General features: G+C 39.8%; 1 protein-coding gene across 1 annotated transcript in view; it reads right to left on the reverse strand.

Moving 5' to 3' along the window:
- LOC309577376 (connector enhancer of kinase suppressor of ras 2-like) overlaps positions 1-12,779 on the reverse strand; it is a gene marked incomplete at both ends in the record, with an annotated part of 167,157 nt that overhangs the window by 24,944 nt on the left and 129,434 nt on the right. The window contains 2 exons of the mRNA XM_082289346.1: positions 1,301-1,349; positions 7,273-7,307. Coding sequence (XP_082145472.1) covers positions 1,301-1,349; positions 7,273-7,307 — 84 coding nt within the window. The remainder of the gene's footprint in view (positions 1-1,300; positions 1,350-7,272; positions 7,308-12,779) is intronic.

Raw genomic sequence — 12,779 nt, forward strand, 5'->3', positions numbered from 1 at the left:
CAAATCAGGGAGAGCTGAAAATATCTTTCTGAAATAAAAAATATCTTTCTTCTAAAAAGCGAAGTTAATTATTCTTACTGTTCTGTTTATGCACACATAGAATGCATTCAAAACAAGGAAACCAGAAAGTGAAAGGTTTGCAATACCTTGGGAATCAGTAGTTAATTAGCAGTGCTAACGTAAAAATTCAAGCTCCATATTCTGAGAGATAAAAGAACCACTATAATATAATTAACTTGGTGGCAAACACTGTAAGAAAACAGTCAGAACTCACAACTCCAAATGACTCAGAGTTGCTATGGGAGACAGACAGATGATGGGAGGACTCACTGGGGCTGTCAGCATTTCAATTCTTATCTCAAAACCACAACACAAGGCCAGAGTGAGAGAATGCACACCCTGCCACCCCCACCCAAAAACCAGCACAGTGGAAATTAAAAATGTGCTAGAATTGAATGGATGCTACATGAAGGTAAATGAAGGAGATCTCAGTGTAACCAGTGGGTAGGAGAAGTGCTGTCACAGAAACACCAAATGGAAAGCAAAATGGGTTGCTTGTTTCTCCACTGGCTCACACCTCAGGAATTTTTAGGGTAAACTACTTAGAACTGAGTCATTACAGCCACAGAAAGGTTTGGGTTTGGAGGGACCTTAAAGCTCATCCCATTCCAGCACCTGCCTGGGGCAGGGACATCTTCCATAGACCAGCTTGCTCCAAGCCCTGTCCAACCTAATCAGTGTAAAAATGCTAAGTCAGAATGAAGAACTGACATTCTACAAATGAAGGTTCTGTTGTTTGTCCTTTGTATCAAATAATTGCGAAACGCTAAAGAATAGAACAACGTGCAGCTATTTCCATTGAAAATGGAGCACCTCGAAGTTGGTACCACAAAAATATCTGAAAATCCTAATCCCCAATCTCCCTATCATTGTATTGGTACTATTTAAATATTCTAAGAGTTTTAAAACTTTTCTTTACCTTCAGGGTAAGCCTCCCTCCAGACGTGCCTTCCAGCCTAACGAGGTGTGTGATTCTCCTCCCCAAACGAGCACATACCTCAGAACACACACCACAGTTCCTAAACTTAACTAAAATTACTGCAGACACACTGGCCTGGTGTGGTTGCAGCAGCCAATTTCCTCAACATGGAAATTATCCCTGGATTTTTGTTTTCAGCCCTTTCACAGCACAGACAAATGTCAAGATCTGGGATATCTTAAGCATCTTTAAAAAATATGGCAATGAATTGAGCAGTTGAGGAGCTTTTTGCTTTTTTAAAGCACATTTATAAATCATTACCTTCCTCATGGATGTGTTTCCTGGGTGGTCAATGGCAGAACTTGCATATCTAAGACAGAGAGAAGAAAGATGTCAAATAACCAGAGGAAAAAAACCCAGCTGATTACATAGTTACATACACACACTCTGTGCATTTCTAAATATATCCCCAGCATCCTGCAGCACAAAGTTCTGTAACATTTTGCTGCAGGATGCTACAGATACCAAAAAATTGACACTTTAAAATGCAAAAATATGATAGTATTTTTTTTATCTCTGATATATGCGATTTCTCTAAAGACTGGAGAACAAAGCAGGGCAGCAGCACCAGAGGCCTTTCTTCATACAGTGCAAACAGGATTGGCCATGATGGAAATAGGACACTGAATCAGGGTCAGATTTGTCTGATCTGGCACAGAAATTCTTAAATACACAATTCCCCTCATGCTCTCAAAGTGAGGAAAAGGAGAATCCTTGAAACTGTGGATGTTTTTGTAAATGTCATATAAACAGAAACGGAATGCAGATTTGGGAAAGTGATTGAGGGGAAAAATGAAAAAGGAATAAAAGGATTGTGGAAATTTTCAATATGTTGCCAAATTCTGTTGGTCATAATAACAACAGTTGTTTTAAGTCAGCAAGGCAGGAAGTTGCGTTTTCTCATTTGAAGATTTCCATTGTTAGGAGGAATCAAATTTACCAGCAGAAACAACTTCTGTATTGTGGGTTAGAAATCAGTCCTGAGGCAAAGGAAATTTCCAGGCTGCAGTGAAGGGATGGAACACATAACATTGAAATTAAATTCATAAAAGTTAATAGGCAAGACTTCGACGTGCTGAGCTGTCTGTAGGTGACATGGATTGAAAGAAACAATGGAAACCAAACAAGTTCAGCTTCAGACCTCTGGGAAGGGAGTGGAGAGGTGTCCAAAGTGCTGCAAGGCTGACTGTGTCACTGATGCCCCATTTCTGCCTGTCCCTTACAGTGCCATCAGTGCTGTTCAGTCCTTCTGGGCACTTTCCCCCTGATTTCGGGGTGCTCTTTTTAATCCCATCAGGAAAGCATCACTTTTGATGCTTCCACCCTCTTTCTCAGTCAATATACCACCTGAATTGTGCAGCTGTGATGGTATCTAAAAAATCCTTAGTCAAGTTTTGTTTGCCTCTGTGCAACCAGAGTAATGGGTCTCCTTGCAGTAATCACAGACTCTCAGCAGCAGAAATGTTGTAAAGTGAGGGAAGCAGTCTGGAATTAGTTATGGAAGCAGTCTGCTCCAGGGTTTTGAAACCTTGGCCAGGGAATCAGGTCAGGAATAGTTGTTCTAGTGTGCAACAAGTGTAATTTTTTCACTTGGCAACAGTTTTCAACAGTCTGCAGGAGGTTTGTTTCGTTTGTTAAAAGATTTTATGTTCATCAAATACCCGTCCCCAAATCTAATTAATCCGGAAGTATTCAGATGTACAGACCACAGAAGAAGGAAATACTGATATTTTCTTCTCTCTAGACCAGTAAATTTTCTGTATGAAAGCAGCAGAATTAATTAATTTAGACACAGAGGAACCCCAGATGTTGCGTGTTCTGGTTGAAATACTCTGTATCATATTTGGTTGAGTTATTCCTCGGCTTTGTTTTCAGGAAAGCTGTTACAGAAGCAGAAGGGAAAAGAAGAGGGAAGATGTGCAGTAATACAGGTTAAAGACACCTGGACTAATATTTCTCAAATCAATTAAAACAGTTGATCGACTAAATACTTGTTCATGCACAATTGTGCTTTTGAAACAAACTGCAGGATCTAAAAAGATTATACCAATTAAAACAAACAGAAAACAAGAATCAAATCAAACAATTATTTCAGTATGTTTGCAGAAACCTTCCTTGCATAAATAATATCACGTAGAAAAGGCAAAACATTAAGAAAATAACTGCAGAAATTTAAATTATGTTTACAGGCTCATTCTAAAATACTTATTCTACCCTACAATTTCCTCAAATGGATTTTTGAGCTAGTCCTGTTTGGCAGAAACCTGAAGGACTTTAGCAATGTCTATTGTGACTTTGGACATGCTCTGCCTACTCGTGGGGCATATATTGAATTTCTGTGGATAAAAAGGTCTCCTTTTTACCCGTTTTTTCAGAACTTGGACTAATACACACATGTAGCATTTTGGATTTCTCTACCTGGTCACAGGAACCCATTTTTAATCACCTTACCTGGTCTATGATTTACATTTAGATTAATAGAACTTTCATCTCTTATGTAACATATTCCTGTCACAACAAGTAAATTCTCACTGCAGATTAATTATTGAGTATTTTGTAGTGAGGTTTGAAATCCCTCCTCATCTCCACGCTGGCACAGGGATGCTCCGGTCTCTGCCCTGGGCTATTGATGCTTTGAGCAACTCAGGTGCACCTGTAAAGCTCTGCAGCCTCTGCAGTACGGGTGCATCTGAACATGCAATGTTGACAGCAAAATGTCAAGGCTGAAAGTTATTTTTAAAATTTTCATCTCTTCTTATCTCTCCAGCATTAACCACAACTAAAGAAAAGTAATTCCCGAAGCACACCGCCGTGACTGTGATTAAAATAATCTTTAAGCATAATTTACAAAGACAAAATGTGTTATGAGAAAGACCCTGAGCAGCATTTCCACACAAAAACTAAGCAAATATTCAGAAAAAGTGTTTATTCAAGTAGCAGCTGTGCCACGTGTGAATGATGCCTTTTTTCTGCCTCTTCCGCCTTGCAGGCCTGGCTGCTGAGTGAAGCAGAGCTCTGCACCCAGGTCTCCACCGGGATGTCACGGTTACAAGACACTTCCGTGGCCAGAATCCACAGGTATCAAGGTTCCTATTACTGGAAAAAACTTCTCCTAAAGTGAAATGAAGATCAAAGCCCACAGAGAGCCCTGCTAAGCACAGAGTCAGGTGTTTGTCTGCAGGAAAGCTGCAGCAGTGGTTCCACACTGGGCGCCTGTTACCTCCTCCTCATCCATGAAACAACCCCCAGCGGGGCAAAGGCTCCTGGCAAACAGGGGAACAAATCAGCTGCTGCTGCAGGAACAGGCAGCTCAGCTTGCCTTCCTAAAACCTCTGTGCACCCACACATCCAGGGATTCCACCTCCAGCTGCAGGAACAGGCAGCTCAGCTTGCCTTCCTAAAACCTCTGTGCACCCACACATCCAGGGATTCCACCTCCAGCTGCAGGCTGCACCTTCCTAAATCACGACTCCTGCTCAGGAGTGAGGTCCCAGCTTGCAGCCACAGGAACTGTGCAGAGAGCTCAGATTTGTCTGTCAGCCAGAGCAGGTTTGTGTGTGACCCTACACCGAGGGGTGCTGTGAAAATCCTGCCCTGTGCGCAGAGCTGGGCCGGGTATGAGGTGTTCAGGTGTCAAGAGTTTGGAAGAACCCAGAGCTGTAAGGCAGAGATCCCTGACCTCTGCTCTGCTCCAGGCTGTAACAGAGCTGCCAGGCTTGCTCTATATTGCACTCATCAAATGAGTTAAAAAAGCTCCGTGTTCCCAGTGACATCCTGCAGGCTCACAGCTCTCACAAAGCTGCTGGAGCTTCCAGCACATCTTGCCTGCAGCCTGTGGGGTGTTCCACTACATGCAAGAAACAACTTCCCACTCTTTGGCTTTTCAAGAACAAAGGATACAATAATATCCCAGAAACTCTATGGGTCCCTGTACAGTTAAAATCACAGAATCCCAGGACGGTTTGGGTTGGAAGAGACATTAAACATCATCCACTGCCACCCCCTGCCGTGGGCAGGGACACCTTCTACCATCCCAGGTTGCTCCAAGTTCCATCCAACCTGGCCTTGGACACTTCCAGGGATCCAGGGGCAGCCACAGCTTCTCCAGGCACCCTGTGCCAGGGCCTCCCCACTCTCCCAGGGAAGAATTTCTTCCACATGTTGGACCTAGATTTCCCCTCTTTCAGTTCTTGAAGATAATGGTGTTTCACACAAATAAGTCTATCTATCTACACCGTTTGTCTTGTGGTCCCCAAAGCCTAACTCTAGGGGGTAAATATCTGAAAAATTATTTTTATTTAGGTTTAAGCTGTTTAAATCACTTTAAAAAGGGGTATTAAGAAGGTGATATAATTCTGCCTCTTGAAATATTTTTCAACACATTGAAAAGATATAATATGGTCATGTTTTGGGCCTGAAATCTAAAATGTGTGGGAGAAGGATTCTTCTACAAAAGAATATAAAAGCATAGCCTTTTGCTATGAAAGTTTGCCAAAATTTCATCAAGTCATATGTCCCTGGAAAGTATCTCTTGGCAAATGCCCTGTCCTGTCCACCAGGGATGTTCCATCTGGATTGCAATGTCCCTGCCAAACGGAGCATGTGCAACCCACTCGGAAAGATCAGGCACCCTTCGCTCTGGGGAGAACAAAATTGCTTGGAAGAACAAAACTCTGCAGCTCTTCCTTGTGGCTGCACGAAAATGTGGGTGTGGAGAAGGAAATGAAAAGGGGTGAGACGTGACTGTTTCTGGGAAGGATCTGGGGTTTTTTTCTTACACAGCAAGTCAGGCAGGAAGGACATGAGGGAAGGCACAGCCAGACTAAAAATAAGGAGAAACAAACATGGGAGAAGAAGAGGACAAGAGAACCTGTGAAAGAGTTGAAAGACTAAATGAAAACAGTCAGATTTACAGAAAACAGGAGGTTTTCAAAACTCAGGTGTAAGAGGTAAAGGCAAAAGGTGAAATGCAGTTGTTACTTCAAAGAGAGCAAGAAAAATCTCATTTCCCCACAGGCAACCCTGGAAAGAATGGATGCTGTGAAGTGGAATGAAATATTAAGATTAAAATATTAATACGTTTAACCTCCTGTAAAAGCAAACCCCAACACTTAGCTGAGGTGATGAACTACTGCCATGGTGGCACTGGAGACACAGGACTGTCTGATGTCAGATGAGGTGGAATTTCACCTGTAGCTCACCTTAATCTCTGAAAACAGTGCTGCTGCATTTGGTTAAATGCCATTTTAACCATGCACAGCACGCCCAGGGAAACACCAGCAAATTGTCACCACTACAATGCCTTTCAACTGCACTGAGATGTTTAAAACACAGAGGTAAAAATGGTGACAGCCCTGAAAAATCAAGCATGAGGTGCCTTTTATTTGGTGGTCAACAGCTGATAGTGTTGTACCTCAGATTTTAGCTGTAACTCAGTGGTGTTTATAGCACTGAAGGAAATCATCAGCAGCTGTAAGTCCTTTAGATTGGTCAAAGTACTCTAAATCTAATTAATTATTCAGCTTCTTAAATAGGTTTAGGCCATATACAGGATGAAAAAATGTAAAAAAGAATAATTATCATGGATTACAATTAAACTTAATCAGAATATATGATGAATCAAAGTAGCTGTTACTTCAAACATTCTTTTACTGTGACTTTTGGATGCAACATGAATATGAAGATACTTAATCAGATAAATAGCAAAGAAATGAAAGACAAAAAATGCTGTTTTCTTCATTAGAAAAAATTGATTCAATTCAGACCTAAAGGCCAAACTGAAGACCCCATTCTTAGTATTTCTCCAATACAAACCACAAATATAAGCAGTAATTTTGTACACACTGAATTGGGTGTAGATGTTCATTGAAACATTCTGCCTGTTTGTCACAAAAATCATGTTAGACACACATCAGGTTTTTCATCCTCAGAGTGAGTCTGAAATATGGAATTTCAAAAGTAAAAAAATGGGTTGGATGACATAAGAATATGATTTTTCCCCATAGCTAATATTTTATAAACTTTTATCTGAAGAGTTTTTTAAACCTTTGTAATCTCTATTTATGTTTGATGTTAGGAAATGAACATTTACTAAGCGATATTGATGCTGGTATCTCTAAACCTAAAAATTTATTCTCCAAAAACTGCAATGAAGTTTCTAAAAGTAAAGAAATAAGTTTAATTCACAGATATACTGTGTATACATTTAAATATAGAATAGCAGAAGTAATTACCTTTCAGTATCTCCACTGACTGTATCCCCTGCTCTCTGCAGAAGAAAAATAAAGAGCATTAAGCACAACTAAAGACCAGACTTCCTTGGTACTCTCAGCACAGTGAAACAAGCAACAGAGGTAAACCACAGTCATTCTGCAACTCAAAGCAAAGGAAATGGAACACTTATTTCAATTTCTAGCTAAGAGTTATTTTAAAATGAAGATCATGCTTAAAACAGCTTCCATCTGCACTTAGCAACTAATTTCAGATGCTGTGTAATTGTGATCAAAGCTCTTTAAAAGAAGGGAGCTAAAATTTGTTAGAATGTTTGCAAAAATGTTAATATTTGACAGGGAGTTTAAACACAAAGAACAAGTATTGCAACAACTGTCATCAAAACTTTCTTTGATGGCATTCTTACCATTTTCAATGACCTGAATAACCACACTGCTTATTCCTCTGAGGTTTGGAAATGAACCTGTCTTCTTGGAGTAAGTAGCAGCTGATTCAGGATTAAAAATAAAATCTTCTGACAGTTTAAGTTACTTTAAAACAAGTTTTATGATGGGGAATTTTTTCCCACAGATAGAAATTGAAATTTACGAAAACTGAAATTACAAAAAAAAAACCCCCAATAGGTTGTAAAATTAATGTGTATTTGTTTATAAATGCAGAAATCTGCACTTGCAAAATCTTTGACTATGACTTTCTGGATAACCAAATAGGAAACTGATAATTTTAGTAAGTGCAATGTTTGTGTTTCAATGCCACTACTTGAGGCTTGCAGCAGATGTTTAATCACAGATAATATTTAATCAGAGATGAGTTCAGAGCACAGCTACAAACCTGAAATGGGAGAGACAGGAAATTTGCTGGGGCTGCTGCACCCCAGGGCTCTGCACAGGTACTGTAGCTCTGCAGCAGGGTTTCTAAGGCAGCTCTAAAATGTTCAGGGGACAAACACATTTTGCCATCTCCTTCTTCAAGAAGTCTCCCTTGCCACTGGGGAACCCAGTGCAGAACCAGTTATCTGCTTTTAGTGTGCTTCAGCTAAACTATTCCAGCAAATGTGAGCAGCAAAGATGGTCCCACTCAAATAAAAGACCTTATCTGATGAAAAGTAATGAAATGGTGCCCTTACACTAAAAGCAGGGAGTTCTCTGACATTCCTTGTTGAAACCAGGCAAAGGCAGGAGCTCCCCACTGAGTGATTGAGTACACAAAACCGTAACAAGCTTTCCTGAGAGCCATAAATGCCTCAATTCTCCTCAGAGTATGCTGAAATGTAGCCTAGAGAACTTAAAAAAAATGAAAATACCCTGTAGAAATAGATTTTCTCGAAGCACACTGGAAGCGTTAACAGCACACAGCTAAAGCAAAATATCTGCTTGAGAGATGTTGTTTTGGTGCTAAAATGCACTGCTAAATACAAATGAACCAGTCTGAGCATCCCTGGAAAATACTGGGGACAGCCCAGGAAAATATTGTGTGGCCAAGCGAGCAAAAGAACTTTGACAGCAGCACTACTGGTGCTACTGTTATAAAAATAGAGTCTATTCCTACCAGAAGGCTCAAAGCTTTCCTTCTCTTATCCCTCTGACTTCTAAGGTTTCTAATTTTAGCAACTAAAAGTGGGACTACTAATTCAGTCAGTGTTTCCCATTCTATTTCTTAATTTTCTTTTCTGAAAATGCTCCCAAAGTAAAAGCAAAATGTTTCCAAGTCAGGGTTTATCACTCTCTCCCAAAGGGGACCCATCCCATGCTCCCTTCCCTGACAAAGCTGAAATAAACCTCCCTCACCCTGCTCTGGCTGCTCTTTGCAGCACCTGGATTACAAATTTTCACTGCTGTAGGAACTCAGTTATTTATTTCCTCCCAAGAAAAAGCACAAACCCCACCTCTATCACACGCTGGATTGTGGTTTCCAGATTTCTTTTGATCAGATATGTATTTCATAAGCAATTATAAGTGTGATGTGAACTTGCATATATTAGGCAGAAAAAAGTCTTACTAGAGAGAAATTTGCTTCTGATAATAAACCACATTTTTCTAGACGTCAGTCTTTCAACACCATGAATTTTTCTGCATTACCAAGCACTAATTTCCAAAGATATTGAATAATGTAATCTAATTAACTGAAGCATAGTCTGTAGCAGGGAAATTTAAAAAAGCTCTGTAACAGTGTGAAAAAGAAAAATATGATTTAACCATTGAACAGCTCTTAGATTATTGTAACTGATTATTAGTTCACTCACTGCAATTTAGAAAAGAGCAAAGAAGAATATCTATATAAATACAGAGAGGGAGAGAAAATTGTTGATATTAGTCCTTGAAACATAAAAACCATAATTACTACTTTTAATCAATAATTAATTTATTAAAAGAAAAATCTCAGCTCCTGACCAGCTCATCACTAACACAGAGATTATTACCAGTATTTAAGTGTGAACATTCAGGATTACTACAGACCTTTGTCACGTATTTATCACCTTTTATTTGACTGATTTTCTCCCCAAAGAAGCCCTCTTGGGAGTACAATCTTGTTGCCAGCTTGAAATGTCAACCTTTATAAAGGATTTCTGATACTGTACATAGAAAACCCCACACTCTGACATTTCTATAAATGTCTACCTATAGCTAAAATTAATTTCCTTGTGTCATTGTAATTACATGCCCATACAATACTGACAATGACATACATGTAGAAGGCTCCTGCCTGCATTTTCAGCAACCTTTTATATATTTTTTTTTGAGTAGTTGCTTCTTAGCAGTTTGTGACATTTGAAAAAAAAAAAAAAGAAAGAAAGAAATTGCCTTTTCCTAGTTCCCAAACTAAAACTTTACTTCATCTTACTACAAGGCCACTTTCATGAGTAGCAGACATGTGGGAGGCTCAGGAGGCACAAGTCTTGTCATGCTGTCAGAGACTATAAAGCACAAATTCTGTGAAATTCAGGTCACTGGCACCTATCTGCCTTCTTTAGTCAGCTCCAGGGATTCCCATGGATCTGCTTCTGCCTTTCACGAGTGGAGATGAAAGGACCAAAAGGTCTCTGTGGTCCCACAAGCAGATCTGAGGTTTCTCTCCCAAAGGAAATCCTGTAGCAAGTCCCATTTACCTGAAACGTCTATAAATAACTTATAGCAAAAAAATTTGTTCCTTTGAATTAGAATTTCTTCTCCTAAGTAATCACATAAACCACTGAGACCAGAAGAACCCTGAGCTGCACAGATCATGTGAAAATATTCAACACTCATTATTTACTTGTTGTTTCCTAAAGCAAGAGACAGGAATAGTCAGTAATGAGATTAGAATAGTTTCATATTGTGTGTTACCAATCTCAAAGGGCAAATTCAATATAATCATTCCAGCTAGATATATCATTTATTCAGATGCAGATTCAAAAGATTCATTCCATCTACATATATCATTTATTCAGAAGCAAAGATTCAAAAGATTCTTTGTTGTACTGTTCTTCCATTCTTCTATACTCAGATACTGAATTATTATTAATAAAAGTAAAAAAAAGAAACTTCTTCTTCTGCTTCCTTAACTCACACATCCATTACCCTGAAGATTCCTTTATATCAGGTCTATTCAAAATCAGTCAAACAGTGGCCTTGTTACGAGGGGCTTTACTCATCTCTCTGCCTCAGAGAGCTGATGCTTCACCCACTGAATCTACTTTCAGAATTATCATGCTGAGCCAAAAATAAAAGCGGCCCTTGAGGTTTTCATTCTGCTCACCCTCGTTGAGGGGAGAGCTAACAGACAGGAAATCACCTAATGTAATCTACATTTGTGTGCGGTTTGAGGTACTCAAATTTGTGCTGAAGAAAACAAGAGGGCAGGTGAGAAAATTCACTGAAGGCAGAGGGAAGGGATCCACTCGGAATTTGTAATTATGGGGTGATGATGAGCATTGTCAGCACAGGGTGGGGAACAGGGGAGGCAGCAAAGGGTGAGGCCAGGAAAAACACTCAACTCCTTGCCCTACCTTTTCCTCACTTTCCCCATTCCCGTGGGAACAGGTTACCTGTGGCCCTGCCCAGTCCAGGGCTGACCTTTCTGCCACGAAATGCTTCTGTCCTCCAAAACCCCATCTGTGTTCTCCTGCTGGGGAAGGGGAAAGGACAGGGAGCAAGGCTGAGCCATGAGTGGAGAGAAGAAATCAGAGGTGTCTCCAAAGTGTTTCGACCGGATTCCTTACACACTGATCCTTTCAGCAGCAGGACATGGTATTTGCGTGGTAAGGGAGAGATTTCTATTTGGTGCATCTTCTGGAGGATAAATATTGCAATTATCATAGCAATAATACCAGTTGCAGCTAATATTTATTAACAAATGGCTGTTAAATTTGGCTTTAGGCTATATATAGATATAAACCATTTTTTTGGTAGCCCAGCAAAAGAATAAAAAACAAGGCATAAATTCATTTGCTAAAATAACACGATACAGTACAACTTAGTTGTGTTGTGGTTCTCTGGAGTCAGAGGACACCAGAATGTTTTACAAATGGCAATTTACCCATGAAGTCACAGCAGGTTAATGAATGCTTCGTTTGCTGACTTGCATTGGTAGTTTGTAGTGGTTTGTTTGAAGACTGCAGAATATCAGCATTTAAATATGCTCTAATAGAGCAAAATTACTTATGAAAACACTGCATATGTTTGTATAAAGACAGCCTCATATTTGCTTTGTGCAAAGTGTCCTGATATAACTACAAACACAAGGAATTCTAGGCCAAGCAGGCAGCCTAAACTTTTGGAAGCTGCAAGAATGAGCAGCCTGTCTCGGGGCTGAATTGCTGAAGGAGTTACCACAGGCCAGTGCAAATACATCCATCCTAACCAGGCTGCTCCAAGCGAAATCCCAGCCCCTCTCCTGAGGTTCTGCAAAGGGCTGGTTCTTACAGAAATCGGGGACAACCAGAGTTCTGGGGTAACACTGGCTTAGTCTTTTTTTTTTGTGGATCCAAGTCAGTTATGAAGTTCTTGATTACTGAATGAATGTGGAGACCTAAAGACTGATGACATTATTGTTTAAAAGAACCTTCCTTAATATTTTATTTCCCTTATACTGTAAAATACCTTTTAAAAATACCTTTTTCCCCCTTTGAGCTGTTTATAGATTAATGAAGAGTGATTAATTAATAGTAATTAATTAATAGTAATTAATAAAGAATCAGGTCTGAGCAGAACTCGAAAGAAATACATTATTGGACATTGCTACTCAAGGATCCATCTTCAAGTATGGGCTAGATACTTGTCAGCTCAAGCCTTCGTGTGCACAGTCGCAATGAAAAATAGTATTATTTTACAATCAGTACAACTGAGCAGGCTCATTTTGAAGCTACAGAAGCCAGAAATACTTCTACTGGCTTCTCTGAGCAGGCAGAATCCACACAATCTTCCTCAGAGTGATTTCTCAGCATAACTGCAAGGTAGGGGAAGAAGGTTTTTCCATATTACAGATACTTAAATAAAAAGCAAAGGTGGAATTTATTCAGCAATTCAGAAAG

The sequence above is a fragment of the Coloeus monedula genome (assembly GCF_965178545.1).
Source record: "Coloeus monedula genome assembly, chromosome: 12".
Lineage (NCBI taxonomy): Eukaryota > Metazoa > Chordata > Aves > Passeriformes > Corvidae > Coloeus > Coloeus monedula.